This window comes from Chrysochloris asiatica, unplaced genomic scaffold (assembly GCF_000296735.1).
Source record: "Chrysochloris asiatica unplaced genomic scaffold, ChrAsi1.0 scaffold00008, whole genome shotgun sequence".
Classification (NCBI taxonomy): domain Eukaryota; kingdom Metazoa; phylum Chordata; class Mammalia; order Afrosoricida; family Chrysochloridae; genus Chrysochloris; species Chrysochloris asiatica.
Window position 1 is genome coordinate 24,434,572 of NW_006408526.1, and position 16,734 is coordinate 24,451,305.

Genomic DNA, 16,734 nt, shown 5'->3' on the forward strand with positions numbered 1-16,734 from the left:
CTGGGTGGCCACTAATAATCTATTCCAAGTAAGTCTCATCACTCCAATAAGACAGTTGGCTTCTCTACCTCTCAATTCCCTACAGAGCTTTGCTCAGCTGGGCACCCAGCTGGTCCTCATTAAAATCCTTCTGGACCTGAATCCACCCACCTTCCCTTGCCTCTACCCCCACTCTGGGAACTGGAAACAAAGCTGGCCTGGACCATTCACCTCTCTTCATTTTGCTAAGGGCTGGACTGGCAGACGCTAACAAAGAAAGGGCAGATGTGATCTGAGTCTGTAAATAGGACTGTTAACCTGGAAAAACACGCCGGGAACGTCTTTAGGTATAGTGTTCTTGTTGTTAAGTGCTGTTGAGTCAGGTTCCAACCCACAGTGACCCAGTATGGGTTTCCAAGGAGCTGCTGGTGAGCTTGAATCGCCACCGACCTTGCAGTTCAAACCAAATTTGCAATCCAGTGAATTAACCCACAGCGCCATACCAGGACCAGCTATTAGTGAGTTCTCTGATTAGGATATGCTTTATAGTCCTGCTGTGGAAGACATGCTTCTGTAATGTTGAAGTCAGACCCTGGATCTCAGTGAAAACTGAGAAGGGTCTCAGGCAGGACTTGTGAAGTGTCCCTGAATTTCAGTTATATCTCCAATGAGGGATGGCAAGGCGCTACTGTAGACACGTGACTAGATCAAATGATCTTATGAAGGTGCCTTCCAATTCTATGCTTCTGTGAATACTGGACCCCCTCGTTCATCTACGTACAAGGTACCGATGTGGATTTGGAGTCAAAGACCCAGAGGTCATGCCCTGATGCTGGCACTTACTAACTGGCTGGTCTTAAGGAAGTCACTTATCTCTCTGAATTGATTCTCATGTCTGTAAAGTAGGGATAGGAGGATCTGGGTAGTGTAAATGGTTAACACATTCAGCTGTTCACCACAAGATGGGAGCTTGGAGTCCCCAAAAAAGTACCTTAAAAGTACCTCTGATCATCCATTGAAAACTATGGAGCATGGCTCCACTCTGAACATATGGGGTCCCCATGAATTGGCATTGACTTGATGGCCAGTGGTTTTAAAGTGGGAATAGTAATAACGAGATGGATTGGCCAAGTGGCAGCATTGATGGACTCAAGCGTGGCAACAGTAGTGAGGTTGGCCCAGGATCAGGCAGTGTTTCAGTCTGCTGTGCATAGGGTCGCTATGAGTCGGTACCAACTCAATGGCACCTAACAACAACAATAATAATACCTTCCCCACATAGATGGTGTGAGATTTAAATGAGATATAACAACTTGCTAGCCATTTTCTAAACTGTAGCATGTGATTCAAATGTTACTAATGATTATTGACAAGTCACAAGGACTGTAAAGGAGTCCTGGTGTGATGCTGTAAGTTAATGCACTGGAATGCAAGGTCGGTTTGAACCTCAAGGCAGGCAGTTCAAGCTCACCAGCTGCTCCTCGGAAACCCTATACAACAGTAAGAACTGTAATAAATTAAAACCTCCCTTTAAATAAGAGAATGAATATGGGTGCATAAGAAATGAAACAATGATCACAGTTGATGGATTTGTGAAAGACCAGATGCTCCATCACTGCCTGCCTAGATAGGAGCTGATCTCAGAATCAAGGTAAGGGGCCTGAGCTCTGAGGAGGAGCCTCTGTGCCACCCTTCAGTGCCTCTCCCACATAGTTTCTGCAATTTGACTGCACGTTCTCAGCAACCTCATAGTCCAAGTCATAAAGCTACAGTACTCTGGGCGCTGAGTTTTTAATGCGCTTCCTACAGAGGGAAAAGACCCTCTAGGAATGGATATGCATTTGTACTATCCCTCAAAAAATATGCTGATAAAACTCACAAAACCGGTGTTGCTGCTAAATGCTAATTGCATTTCTTTGGGTACACACCATAAAAAATTCATTGCAGATTTTGGAAACAAGACGCCAATTGCATTTTAATAGCTAGAGAAGAGTGAGTGGCTTAGCAGCTTAACCAGGAAAATGATAACTGGGCATAAACAAGAAAGAAGCTTCCCCAGCCCAAAAGAACCTGATCTGAAACAAGAGCTAAGAAGATGAAGTGGGTCTTATGGGGAAGCCAGACCTTTCCTAACACATCTCTGACGTCAGCGGTTCTCAACCTCACAGCGTAGCATCCAAACACCTGGATGGATGAGGCTTTTGGTTATATATCCTGATATGTAGATGTAAGGAATTTAGATCCTATAAATAAACAAATGCATGTCAAAATTCCAAATCTCAAAATGTTAGAAGCACCAAAGCTTAAAGAAACATGTATAGGAGGAAACTGTCATTTTATTCTGATGAAGGATAAACACTGGACCGCAAGGTTCATTTGAACAAGGTTGGCACTTCAAACTCATCAGTCACTCCTCAGAAACCCTATACAGGGTCACTATGAGTCCAGACTCTACTGGACAGCACTTAACAACAACAACAACAAAATTGGACCACGACTATATACATGACTTCACTTTTAATAACAGAACTCTCTGGATCATGTCACAGAACTGTAATTTTAAAACAAACACCATATTCCCAATCTTATTCCAATATCCTGTTTAAGTATGCTCCCACCTCACCCACTGCCAGTCAGAGCTAAGGTGAAAACGGAAAGAAAGTGTTGAAGTAAGAACAGGAAGTGGATCCTCAGGGGAGTTCAGGAAGTAGGTGAGAGACCCTGTAAGCTTGGTATGAACTGACCCACCCTTGACCCCATCTGTCCAGAAGCCTCCCAGCCAAAGGCTCCTCTAGGGAGGCACTTGGGCCTCCTGAGTACACAGGGAGAAGGCAGGACTTGAGGGCCTCCCTGAGAATTCTTCCAGATGTGTGCAGGGTCTATGGGGACAGGGACAGGGGCAGGAGGTCAGACTCTCCAGCTGCTTCCTGCAGATGTTTCCCTCTAACTCCTGCCTCTCTCCTTCTCCCCACATCACTCAGCACCCCTCCCCTCCCAAGCCAGCCCCAGTAGCTCTTTTCTCAGAGAGCCTCTCAAGTGAGCAGGAGGAACTGTAATCAGGGCCTGAGGGAGGAGGCCTTGTAGCCCAGCATCCAGCATCCAGCATCCAGGCTGAGGGTGGCCGCTGTCTGGCTCCTGCAGTGGTAGTGAATCCGGGGCTACTGCTTCTCCTCCATCTAGTGGACCTGCCAGAAACCCCAGGAAACATGAGGCTGGTATGCAGTGAGACTGGCGGAAACAAGTGGATGTAAACATAAAAGAACTGGATTCACAATCTGATTGAGCAACTTTTACTTTTAAGTAAATCACTTAACCACTCAGAACCTTGATTTCTATATCTGTCAAATGGGGTTAAAGAATCTGCTTCTCTGGGTTTTTTGTAAAGTCTGGATGAGTAGATGCATGTGTCCCTTATGAATTCTGAAGTTTACTATCTAGTGCGCCCTGATCCTCCCACCATGCCCATCCTTGGAAAAAGATGATTTCATTCACAAATCCTGCATTTGTAAAGTAATTAATCCCAGTAAAGTGTGTGGATGCACATTGTTTCATACGGTCCTCCCTTTGAACAGATGATACTGATTAAACAGCTTGCCCAATATCACACTAGGATTGATTTGTTGCAGAACCCAGATACCTAAATGCTAAATTCTTTCCACTGGGTAGGGCATGTGGGCATCCAGGGATGAAGGATGACAATAAATAAATACATAAACAACGCTTATTGATCACTTACTATATATAAGTCTCACTCTGTGCTAAGCATTTTCAAGGTCTTACCTCATTTAAAAGAGTTCTGGTAGCATAGTGGTTACAAATCGGGCTGCTAATCTCAAGGGCAGCAGTTTGTAACTGCCAGCAGTTCCGTGGGAGAAAGATAAAGATTTACAGCCTCGGAAACCCTATGCAGGGTTGATATGAGTCGACTCCACGGTACGTAACCACCACCACCATGTAATCTTCACAACAGCAAGTAAGGTATCCATGATGTGATCCCCAGGAAACAGGCTTAACAATCTTAGTAACTTGCTAGAAACTCAGGTGTTCTGTTTCTCAGTCAATGCTTAAATTGATAGACACTCCATGGGTCAACTTTATTATAAGTTCCTCCACCTATTCGGAGGAGCCTTCTCCAGACATCCCCATGGCCCTATCCCTGCCTCTAAACTCACCTGAGCTGTGTCATGGATCCAGTCCAAGAAGGCGGCTACCTTGGCGTAGACTCCTGGATGGTTGGGCTCTGCGCAGCCTCGGCCCCAACTGACCACCCCTACCAGGCGCCATGTGCCCCCATCTTGACACACCAGAGGCCCCCCGCTGTCTCCCTGAGAGACCCAGGGACAAAGACATGGAGAAACAGCCAGTCAACCCTTCCTAGTGAAGTGTCATCAAGCTGCAGGGGGAGAATGCTGGACTCTCCATCCCAGGCCTTTCCTGTTTCCTGCATGGATACGTGCTTGTCTTACCCCTATGTAAGCCTTCAGGAGCCCTGGTGGCACTGTGGGTTCAGTGTAGTATTACTAACTGCAAAGTTGTAGTTCAAACCCACCAGCTGCTCTGCAAGAGAAAGATGAGGCTCTCTGCTCCCATAAAGAGCTGGAAACCTTGTAGGGCAGCTCTACGCTGACCTATTGTGGTGTTAGGAGTCTGAATAAACATGGCAGCAGTGGATGTAAACCATCAGCGAGCACAGCTGGTCCTACCCAGGAACCCCTCCTCCTTGAGTGGCTTTCTCTCGCTAACATGCTCGGACCAGCTGCCCATCCCTCCTACCCTACCCCCCTGTCCACCACCATGTCCCTGGCAGGGAAACCTCACCTGGCATGCATCTGCCCTCCCATCCAGGTAGCCAGCACACAGCATTCGGGGAGTGAGGGCCCCACTGTACATGCAAGAGCTGTTGCAGAGCTGAGTGCTGAGCAGAGGTACCACCGTGTCCTGGAGCATGTCGGAGTTGTGTGCTGTGGGGGACACCAACAGGGAGGGATACAGAGAGCGAGGCCAAAGGAGGCAGAGCATCAAGAGGGAAACAGTTACAGGTACCGAAGGCACAGAGACCCAACGAGGGGAGCCCAGAGTGGAAGAAGCTGTGGACCCTAAGCCAGGAGGCAGGGGTCTGGTCAGATGTGGTGGCAGAAGTGAAAAGAGAAGTTGGGCTCACATGCACCCCAAATGCTGAGGTCAGGGCCAGCCTGGGACTAGGGCAGGGAGAATCAAAGGTTGACTTTAGGAAAACTAGGGGCTGTTCTCCCCATAAAGACCTAGACAGAGAAGACTACAGACCCCAGACCTAGAGAGATAGATGCCAGGAAAAGCAGGCTGGCATTGCCATGTGGCCAGAGGAGGTTGAGGTGGGAGGAGCCTCACCCTCACCCTGGGGAAGGGTGCCTCCCCGCTCCCTGCTCATTTGCACCAAGGATGCTTGGGATCTCACTCACTATGAGTGGGGTCGGTGTGGCCCCAGCCAGACACCCAGCAGTCTGAGTCCCTTGGGAAATGCTGCTCCTTGGCTGGCAAGCACACGGCACCCACGGTATCTGTGAAGTTGTATGAAGTCCTCTTCCCACTCAGATTCAGCTTCCCTCCCCCAGGGCCTGAGAGGGAGGCCCACCTGCCCCCCTTCTCACCTTGTTTTCTGTCATGAAAAGCTAGGGGTCTTGTCCCACTATGCAAGTTCTGTACTGTACCACACAGTTGTTGTTGCTAAGTGCCATCAAGTCCCTGCTGACTCACAGCAACCCTGTATAGGGTTTCCAAGGATACACTGGTGTGTTTGAACCACTGACCTTGTGGTTAGCAGTCCAGTGCTTATCCTAAAGCATACCAGGACTACTACCTTTGTTGTTGTTGCCAAGTGCTGTCGAGTCAGTTCCAACTCACAGCGACCCTATGTAGGGTTTCAAAGGAGCAACTGGTGGGTTTGAACCGCCAACCTTGTGATTAGCAGTCCAGTGCTTCTCTTACAGCGCCACACCAGGGTTCCATCTTAGGGGTCTCCATTCTCCTAGAGGACAGTGTGTAAATCACAATGTGCATAGCTCCCCTAAGGGTGGGCAGAGCACACACACCTGCCTAACCCGGTCCTGCTGGGAGGCAGGGGACAAATGGAAATTCCTTCTGGACACAGGAACCCAGTTTCTAATGAATACCCACCTGGGATTCTCCCCCAGGGTGTTGGATTTTTCTTGGCACTGTTTCCAAAAGTGTGTAACTTGTCCTACCGGTAGAGCCCAGCCATCATTTTGGGTAGTATGTGGACATGCCATGAAATAAATATTGATTGGCACGGGAAGAAAATTGCTTCCTTTTCAGTTCCCGTCCAGTCTTTCTGACTTCTTTAAGGAGAAAGACTCTACTGGAGGCGTCAGCTCCCTAATGCCACCAGCCTCCTGTTGAACAAGAGAGGGCAGGACCAGGTCCCGCTTCTTCAGCAGAGAAGATACAACTTACACACTATTTTGTTTTTGCTCTGTGTATCTCTGTGTTTACTATCCATTTATTATGTAAATAACATAGGTTCTCCAGCTAGGTAGTAGCAAGAAGCTTCCTTTTGTAAAATATATTTATTTAAGTCAATTATTTAAATGTTAGCTGTTGAACAATAGTGAATAGAGTTTAACAATGACTGATTAGCATTGTTTGGAAAACCCAAGGCGGGGAAGGAGGGAGGTGTCCTGAGTATGTGCATGTGTGAATGTGGGTATGCTCATGAGTGTGTGTGGGTGTGAAACTCAGTGTGTGTGTGTGACATAAGTGTGTATGGTGTGAGTGTGCACAGGTGTGAGTACCTTGTGAGCATGTGCATGTATGCAAGAGTATGTGTGGACGTGTGAAGTGTGTGTGTGAGTGTCTGTGTGTACATGTGCATGAGTATGATGAATGCATGTTGAGTCCATGAGTGTGTGTTGGATGTGTGTATGAGTCATGTGTGGGTGTTGGCAGGGGGCAGCCTGACTGTTGCTGGATTTGCCTCCCTAGAACAGACTCTGGTATAGGAGGAGCACTGGAGCTGGACTCAGGACCAGGGTCCATGTTCTGAATGACTCTGAAGAGAGTCATGTTCCTCCCTAAACTTTAGTATCCCTGTTTGTATTCACCTGCTCTATCTACCTGTCAGGTTCTTATCAAGACTGAATAAAAGGATATTTGGGAGAATATAAGCAAGTTTGTTAACTGTAATGCCCCATTAACATGGCTAGGAATGAGGACCACCCTGTTATAGATGCAGCAGCTGTGATGTCTGCCTGGCCGCTATGACAAGAGCTTGTACAGGAAGTGATGCAACTGTCGATCCAGGTTACGCCAAAATCCATTACAGTCACCAAAATGAGTGGTTTGATGCTTACAGAGTCATAAGGAAACCTTAGAAATCATTTTGCCTCTCTTCCCACCCTGCCTGCCCCAGATCCTTTCCCCATAGCCCCAGTCTGCCCTCTCCCCCACTCCAAGTCAGCACCTCACCAGAGAAGTTGAGCGGGGTCCGGAGACGCAAGAGGGCAACGTCGTAGTCATGGTTCTGGGAGCTATAGAGTGGGTGGGGGATGATCCTCTCCACAACAGTCCCCTGGTGTGGCCGGACAGAGCTGTGGCTGACCAGCCCAGCATGAACTCGCCAGCTGGACAGGCGGGACAGCCTGAAACTGCACACAGGGGCCACGCTGAGACCAGGGAAGGATGGCACAGAAAAAGTTGGCTTAAGGGAGATGGCAGGTGGAAAAGGCTGGTCAGAGAGGCCCTTACTGGGGCATTCATGACTAGGTGTGTGCTCGCAGAACAAAGGGAAGACACCTTTTAATACCACCACCACCACCTCCCACCTCCAGCAGATGAAAAGAGACTTCCCATGCAGTAAGTGCCTAATAAACACTCACAGTTTCACAGGTGGAGACACAAGACATTGTTAGTCATCCCTAACCACCACCCCTCTCTTCTGTCTCACCCCAGACCCCAAACATCAACACAACATCAAACATCAATACCCTCCCTATGTAATTTCATTATTTGCATGGTGCTGTAAGATAAACAGTAGACCACAAGCTCAGTTTGAATTGCAAGGTTCGTGTCTCATACTCACCAGCTACTCCTTGGAAACCCTGTACAGGGTCGCTATGAGTCAAAAAAACTCGACGGCACATAACAACAACAAGCCAAGTCAGACAAGCATCAATCAGCCTGTCTCTACACTTACTATGGGGAGTCATTTATCCTCTCTCAAACTCAAGTTTCCTTGTGCAATAGAGATTACCCTATCTGCCCTGCCTCTAGGTGGGAGGTGAGGATCAAAGAGCTTATTCATTCATTCATTCATTCATTCACCCAGCAATCAATTTGCATAGTGGTCAGATATTCAAACCCAACAGCTACTCCATGGGAGAAAGATGAAGTTGTCTACTTCTGTAAAAATTTACAGTCTCATGTATGATTTGTTGAATGTAAAAGTGATGATCTACCCTGTAAACTTTCACTCAATCCACAAAAAAAAACTTTAAAAAAAAAATTACAATCTCAGAAACCCTAAGCAGCCGTATTACTCTGTCCTGTGTGGTAGCTGGGAGTTGGAATGAACTAGATAGCAGTGAGTTGGGGATTTTCTGGCATATTTTAGAGTCAGCTCTAGGCCCTGGGGACACAGCGGTGGGAAAATTGTCAATGAGATCAATGGCAAACAGGATTGAGAGCCCCTGCTCCCCTGGAGTTTCCAATCTACAAAGGAAGAAAGATGTTAAACAAATAATTACATGGAAAAGTAATTACAGTGGAGATGCATGTTGAGAAGTGGAGTGCTATGAATAGAAAAAGAATCCTAAAAAATAAAAACCTGAACAACTACCAAGAACCAATCTTAGAGCAGTCGCATGGAAGCAGACAACTGGACCCAGACACACAGGAAAGGTGAGTAGGCACTCTCCCACCCCCACCGCACCCCAGCAGCCCCCCAGGGACTTGCCTGTGGATGCAATGCGCAGCAGTCACCACCCAGTGTGGCGCCAACAAGGAGCCCCCACACGTGTGCCGGGACCCCAAAGCCACGCTGACCTGCCATGGCCAGCGCCCTGGAGCCACAGCCTGCCCGCCAACAATCCTGGAAGCCAGGGGCCTTGCCCCACACTCTGCCAACAGAGAAGGGTAAAAACAAACCAGAGAGAGGGAGAAGGAGGGAGGTATCAACATGGTCCTAACTCTCAGGGAACATGGCATGTGCCAAGCCCCTGTGAGTCAGGGAGGGCAGCTGTTGTTTATTATTTGGGGTCCTAGGTGTGGGGGAACTGGGGGGTAGAAATGCAAATTACACACATAGCTGTCTTTCTCCCCAGGCTGTGAGCTCCCTAAGAATAGAGATTATGTCTGCATAGTACCCATATCTAACATAATGTCTGTCCAGTTGCTGTTGTTAAGTGCCGTCGAGTTGGTTCTGACTCATAGGGACCCTGTATAGAGTTTCTGAGAAGCGTCTGGTGAGTTTGAACTGCCAACCTTGTATTTCAAACCAACTTTGCAGCCCAGCACTTATCCTACAATGCTACACCAGGCCTGTTCAATAGAAGGAGTTAAAACTGTTGGTTGGGTGGATGGATATGTGCATGAATAGGTGAATGGATGAATAGGAAGACAAACAGATGCAAGACCTTCACAAACTGTTTCCCATCTGACTCTTAATTTACCCCCTCTAAGGAGCCCTGGTAGGAGCTCTGGTAGCGTAGTGGTTACGAATCGGGCTGCGAACCTTAAGATCAGCGGTTCGAAACTACCAGCCACTCCGCGGGAGAAAGATGAGGCTTTCTACTCCCGTAAAGATTTACAGCCTCGGAAACCCTGTACAGGGTCGCTATGGGTCGGAACCGACTCGACGGCACTTAACAACAACAAGGAGCCCTGGTAGCGTAGTGGTGACGAATCGGGCTGCGAACCTTAAAGTCAGCAGTTTGAAACTGCCAGCCACTCCAAGGGAGAATGGTGAGGCTTTCTGCTCCCGTAAAGATTTACAGCCTCGGAAACCCTGTACAGGGTCGCTATGGGTCGGTATATGTCAGAACCAACTCAACGGCACTTAACAACAACAACAAGGAGCCTGCTGGGCTTCTGGTATGACACTGTAGAATCAGCACGGGACTGCAAACCACAAGGTCAGAAGTTCAAACCCACCAGTTGTTCCTCAGAAACCCTATACAGGGTTACTATGAGTTGGAATTGCCTCGATGGCACTTAACAGCAACAACAACAAATGGTTAAGCGCTCAGCTGCTAACAAAGGTTGGTCGTTAGAGCCCATAGTGATTCACAGGAGACAGGCCTAATGATCAGCTTCCATACAGCTTATGGCCTAGAAAACTCCAGAGCACAGTTCTACTCGGCAGCGTGGAAATGGACTCAACCGCACCCACCAACCCCAGTTTTCTGAAGCTGCTAACAGGTTACTCATGACCAGTAATAAGTTCACCATTGACTGGGATTTCCAGAAGCAGTAGGAGGTCACTGTCAGAAGTCAAGACTGAGAGAGCCAGGTAGTGAAGCAAGAAGAACTGCAGCTTAGACCAGGGACTGGGTAGGGGCCTGACTTAGGGGGGAATTCGTTTTGGCACAACTGTGTCTATAAGAAGGGTCTGGCAGACAGATGGAGAGGCTGGCAGGAAACCCCACCCCAGACACAGCTGAGCTGTAATATGGGATTCTTCCATATCCCAGGGCAGGTTGGGGGGTATCTTTATTCCCATCAATACCTTCCTGGGCCAAAGACATGACTTACCAGAGCATTTGAGGGAGACTATTCGGCCAGAGGTACAGTTGGCCCTGAAAGACAGAGGTGTCAGCAAGAAGCTGGACAGGACCCACCTTGAGGCCACACCTACCCACCCAGGGCGTGGAGCATGGGGGTAGTTGGTGGGGGTAGAGTGAGCCTTTCACATGTAGTCACAGCCTTCAGAATGCCACCATTTTCTCCTGCCCTCTTTACTCCCCCACAACTGTTACCCTCACCTCTACAAAACCCCTAGTCACCTCCTCACAACAGGTCTACAAGACAGCTGCACATATTCCCCAAGGGTAACAGCAGGACTTCAGAGTCGTTGAGGGCAATTTGTACAGGGCCCAAATTTACAAAGAGAGCATTTCCAGATGACAAACCCCAGCTGTTTTGAGTTAATGGATAAACGAAGGGAAGAAGCCCCATTAGCCTAAACTCCTTAGAAGCCCTATCTGGACTATGACACCTCCAAGTGAATGAATGAGGGAACACTACTCTTCACCACAAGCTTCTCCCCAGCCCTTTGCCTGAACCTGCACATTCATATTCTTGCTCCCCATCCCTCCTAGCAGCCTCAATTCCTTTTTGATCAAAACTCTCTTCTCTGTCCTTACACATCTTCACCCCCATCCCCCAACACACACAGCCCAATGCCTGAATGCTCTCAGTTTCTTCAAGTTTCCTAAACCCACAACCCATAGACTCTCAGGGAGTAAGTAGTCAATCCCATTCCTGCCTCCATTTGCCTGTCCAAGTATTTAAGACAGGCACCATTCAGGGGCTCCTACATCTTCCCACCTGGTTCCTATGCAGGAACTTTCAGAAGACAAAGACCAGGGAGGAAGGCCCTGAGGAATGGTTCAGATCTAAGAAGCTGCACAGATTTGGGCAGTCATTAGCAATCAACCCAAAAGACTGCTAGCAATTTGAGGAAGCCCGGGCAGATGGCTGACATACTTCAGACCCTCCCCCAGTATTGGGGAAGCCCCTCTTCTCTAGGGGGCTCATACCCAGAAGGACTCAACTACCTCACTGGTCCCCAGAGACCATAATTATCCACGTATAGTGTGGCCAGGTGGAAAGAACATCTAATTTGGAAACAGGAGCCTGGATGGAAGACTTGGTTTGACTGATAGTTAATTATGTAGATAATTAGAGTCTTGGATAAGGCCCTTTATCTCATTGAGCCTCAGTTTCCCCACCTGTAAAATGGGAATGAAAAGTTCTATTTCAAATTCTATGACAAGATGAGTACATCAAGTAGTAGTAAACAGGGCTCCTGTGAGTTGAGTTTCTAACTTCCGATTGGGAAACATGCCTCTTTATCTGTTCTTGTACAGCTCTCACCATTGCATTCCCATGAAGGAAGTAAGGAAGCCCACACACCTAACCTCCTCAGAAGCCCTACCTGGGTTGCCACCCATCCTCCAGGAGGCCCTCCAGTCTAGGAGAGAGCTGAGCAAACTCCTGGGAGCTGTTGAGCTTGATGTCAGACAGGTTCACACCCTTGTGATGCATGAGTCTGTGCAGAAGAACAGGAAATGGAAACAGGAGGAAACGAGCTTGAATGACAGTTAAAGTCATGTGATACTAAACAGTATAGTTACAGACAGAGCAAGACTCTAGAAATGGCTTCTTCAAACACTGATCTTTATTAAGGAGCAGAGATAAAGGCCTCTAGCACCCCCCTCCCTGCCCACCAGCCCTCCACCCTCCCAGTGCCCAGGTCTGGCTCCAGTTACCTGAGATGCCCAAGGCTCTGGCAGACCCTCCTCCCCAGGACCGAGCTCCAGCCTTCATGGCATACCAGGAGCCAGTCTGGTCGGGCCTTCACCTGTGCTTCCAACAAGAAGTCCTCGGTGTTTATTCTGAAAGATACTGAAATCACAGCATGAAAACTCCATCCCACCTGCTGCGAAGAAAGGAGGTGGGGAGTGCAGAGACAGCAGGAGCTGAACCCGGGGCACAGGGGGACTTGTGGAGGCCTTAAAGATAGTACCTGGGTAACCAACATCAGGCACCTGCTCCTCAGGGGGTCAGGCCAGCTGAGAACAAAACAACTATCTGTGGAGCACCTTGGTTTCATTGTGTAACCAAGTGCTTTTACGTGGGTTCTGTCACTGGTTGCATGACAGTATCACCATTTCCTCACTCTGTCCAGAGATGTTAAACAACCTGCCCAAGATCACAGAATCAGTAAGTGAAGGATCCAGGACCTAAGTCCATATCTTCTGATTCCACATCTTGTCTTAATCATAGTCATCATTACTACCGACTGAGTGTATAATTTTTCCAGGTGCTGCATTAAGTTCTTTTCACACATTAGATCATTTAATCCTTATATTAACTTTATGCAATACATAGTTTTATTTCCATGTTATAGAGAAGAAAATGGAAGTACAAAGAAATATTGAACCGAAGATCACACATCTAGAAAAGACCAACTCCAAACCTGTGCATTTAAATACTAGCCTATGTATACATTCTAAACCCCAGCCACGGGGCAGCATCATAACCAGTCCCCAACTTTGAGTTGGAAAGGAAGGATGATGGGAGACAAGGGTGTGGAGTGATATTCCCAGCCCTTTATGTGATCATAGGACAAAGATCCCTGCTGGCTGCTCCCTGACTCACCCAACACATCCCTGGCTCCTCCTCCCCCATAACTATTGGCTCACTCTAACTCAAATGGTAAGTCTCCACCCCTCCTGCCAACCTGAGTTCTTGACCATGCCCCAGCTAAAGGTCAAGAAAGTCTCCAGGAAGTACTCAAAGCCCCAACTCTGAGGCTGGGCCTTGTCACTACTCTCACACTGGAGGAAGGAGACAACAAATCGATGACCCTTCATATTGGTCCTCTTGTCTTCTACCAGAAGGTGGGGGTCCCAGAGCTATGAATGAGCTCTGGAGGGGCCCTGGGTTGGGGAAGGAGGCTGGAAGGCTGAGGGGTATGACCCACCTGTTTTTGGAGGTGAGGGTAGCAGAGCTTCCTCACTGCTGTGTCCTGAGCAGTTCAAAGCTATCTCCTCACCCTGCAAGGTCCCAGAAGCAGGCTGAGAGGGAGCTGGCCATAGATACAGGACTTGAGAGAACAAGAGTGGGTAGCAGAGAAGAACTTGGTAGGAGGATTCCAAAACAAAGGAGAGCAGGTGATAATAAGACATTCTCAGGCAGAGGCAAAAGCAGCTACCTTCAGGCAGTTTCCCCCACTAACCTGCCAGAGGACAGGCATAGCTCTAGCTCACTGGAAAATATTTCTAGAAAAATTGTGGGGTCCTGGTGTGGCACTGCAGGATAATGTGCTGAATCACAAGGTCAGTTTGAACCACAAGGTTGGAGATTCAAACCCACCAGTCGCTTCTTGGAAACCCTATACAGGGTCTCTATGACAACAAAGCTTTTTTGGGTCCTACGTTCAAGTAACTTCCACTTCTCACTTCAGGAATCAAAAGTTCTTTATGAAGAACCTACATCCCTTCTCCCTTGCCTACTCACAGTAGATGAGGAAGTTCTCATCTCACTGTCTACTTTTAATACATGCCCAGCACCTCCTTCTCTCTCCCAAACTCACCCAGTTCTTATTTGTTGTCTCCCCTCAGACCACTGAAGAATCCACAGTACTGACCTAGAAGCCATGAGCCGATGCCCACACCAGCCAGCAACCCCAGAATTCCCATCACTGCACAGCTGCGTCGCACCGAGCACCAGCGCCCCACCTGAGAGACTGAAAGAGGGCAGAGGCATGTCTGGTTCCTGCTCCTGCCAACCAACCTGACTCCACCCTGAGGTACCACCATAGTGCTCAGTGCCCACTGTGCTGTCTTTCTTGCACCCTGCCCACCTACCCCTGCCCCATCATCACTAAGCCCACAGAGCTGAAAGCCCTCCTGGAAGTCTGTATTCCACTGAAGCCCCCAAATGGGAAACAGGGAGTGAAAGCAGATCTGGGGATAAATATCTAGTGATTTAACCTCCCACCCACCATCATCTGGGTCAACCAAGGAGGATCTGGGAAGAAGACAATGTGGGAATATAGAAAGCTTGTACATTCACTTCCCCTATCCCAGTCATTGGAGTCCTGGTGTGGCACTGTGGGTTAATGCGCCAGACTGCAAAGTCGTTTGAATCTGAAGGTCAGTGGTTCAAGCTCACCAGTCTCTCCTTGGAAACCCTATACAGGGTCGCTACAATCCCAGTCATTAAAGAGCTCTGGTAGCGTAGTGGTTACGAGTCAGGCTGCTAACCTCAAGGTCAGCAGTTCGAGCCTACCAGCCATTCCATGGGAGAAAGATGAGGATTTCTGTTCCCATAAAGATTTTCAGCCTCGGAAACCCTATATGGGGTCGCTATGAGTCAAAACCAACTCCACGGCACATAACCACCACCACCATCCCAGTCATTCCCCTATAGCCCGGTCTGGCCTACTGGGTTGCTGCTCCACTTCGGGCTTCCATAGTTGGTTTCCCAGCTCCGCTGTGACAATCCCAAGCCCTGGACCATCCTCTGCATCCTGAGCCTCCACAGGGCCTTGGTCATCCATCATCAGACTCTGGGAAAACAGTTGTCAGACATCAGGATCTCTGCCATCCCCACATTAAAGATTGCCAAGAAAAGTCACAAAAATGTATGTTCTATCCCAGTTGAAGTTCCTGCTCTCTAACCTTGGCCATGCCTTCACTGCCACTTACAAACCTTGTTCATCTTGGGGACTCCTTGTTATATACCCAGAAACACCTTTCCAGGTCCTCTCTGCCCTCCTGCAAATCATAACCCCACTCACCCAGCCAGTGTCAGAGCAAGGACTTGAATCTAGATTTGACCGACTCCAAAGTCCACACTCTTAACCATTCTCTGTGCTGCCTCCCATTGATGATGTTGTTATTGTTGTTAGGTACCATCGAGTCGGTACTGACCCATAGCAACATTATGCACAGGAGAACGAAACACTGCCCGATCGTGGGCCAACCTCACTACTGTTGCCACACTTGAGTCCATCGATGCTGCCATTTGGCCAATCCATCTCGTTGGGGGTCTTCCTCTTTTTCTCTGACCATCCACCTTACCAAACATGATATCCTTCTCCAGCGACTGTTCCCTCCTGACAATATGTCCAAAGTATGAGAGACGAAGTTTGGCCATCTTGGCCTCTAAGGAGCATTCTGGCTGCACTTCTTCCAAAACGGATCTATTGGTTCTTTGGCAGCCCATGGCACTTTCAATATCATCTGCTTAAGTCCCTTAATGTCTTTCCTGAAGCCTCCAGATCCCACCCTCCTTCAATCCCAACTATCTCAGAGACAGAAGTGGCCTTCCCCCATGCACCCACTCATCTATTCATTCATTCAGTAAATGTTATTTGACCCAAGTTCGTAAGAATTTGGAAATCATCTAACAATATCATTTATATCACACACACATAAAATTTTGCTGGAGACAATTCAAAAACAGTTGCAGCTGTACATCAACAGAGAACTGCCAGAAACTCAAGGTAGATTCAGAAGAGGATGTGGAATAAGGGATAGCATTGCTGATATCAGATGGCTATTGGCTGAAAGCAGAGGATACCAGAAAGATGTCCATCTGTGCTTTATTGACAGATTGTGTAGACCATAACAAATTATGGATAAAATTGTGAAGAGTGGCAATTCCCGTACATTTCACTAGGGTCATATGGAACCTATCCATCAATCAAGAGGTAGTTGTTAGAATAGATTCTGAGTGATATAAAATCTGGAAAGGTGTGTGCATACTTAATCAATCTGTATACTCAGCAAATAATCTGAGAAAATGAGCTATAGCAAGAAGAACATGGCATCAGGATTGGAAGAAGATTCATTAATAACCTGAAATATGCAAATTACACAACCTGTGCTTGCTGAAAGCCAAGAGGACTTGAAGCATTTACTGATGAATATCAAAGACCACAGCCATCAGTATGGATTACATCTCAATATAAAAAAATACTCACAACTGGATCGATAACCAACATCACAATAAATGGTGAAATGATTGAAG

The 16,734-nt window shown here is 47.9% G+C and overlaps 1 protein-coding gene across 1 annotated transcript; it reads right to left on the reverse strand.

Annotated features, from left to right (window-relative positions):
• Nucleotides 1–2,770: 2,770 nt before the first annotated feature.
• TMPRSS5 (transmembrane protease, serine 5) lies at nucleotides 2,771–15,389 on the reverse strand. The gene is made up of 13 exons (XM_006833972.1): nucleotides 15,381–15,389; nucleotides 15,145–15,268; nucleotides 14,345–14,443; nucleotides 13,679–13,801; nucleotides 12,462–12,597; nucleotides 12,128–12,241; nucleotides 10,723–10,766; nucleotides 8,927–9,089; nucleotides 7,441–7,619; nucleotides 5,418–5,516; nucleotides 4,798–4,940; nucleotides 4,093–4,304; nucleotides 2,771–2,858 (listed from the first exon to the last, which is right to left on the reverse strand). Exons 1-13 carry the CDS (start codon nucleotides 15,387–15,389, stop codon nucleotides 2,771–2,773), a joined length of 1,533 nt encoding a protein of 510 aa, XP_006834035.1.
• Nucleotides 15,390–16,734: the final 1,345 nt, after the last annotated feature.

Coding starts and splice junctions, on each gene's coding strand:
- TMPRSS5 (XM_006833972.1), bottom strand. Junction 9,090..10,722: donor AGTCTCCCTCAAATGCTCTG/GTAAGTCATGTC, acceptor CTCTGTTGGCAG/AGTGTGGGGCAAGGCCCCTG. Junction 4,305..4,797: donor GGAGGGCAGATGCATGCCAG/GTGAGGTTTCCC, acceptor TGGGTCTCTCAG/GGAGACAGCGGGGGGCCTCT.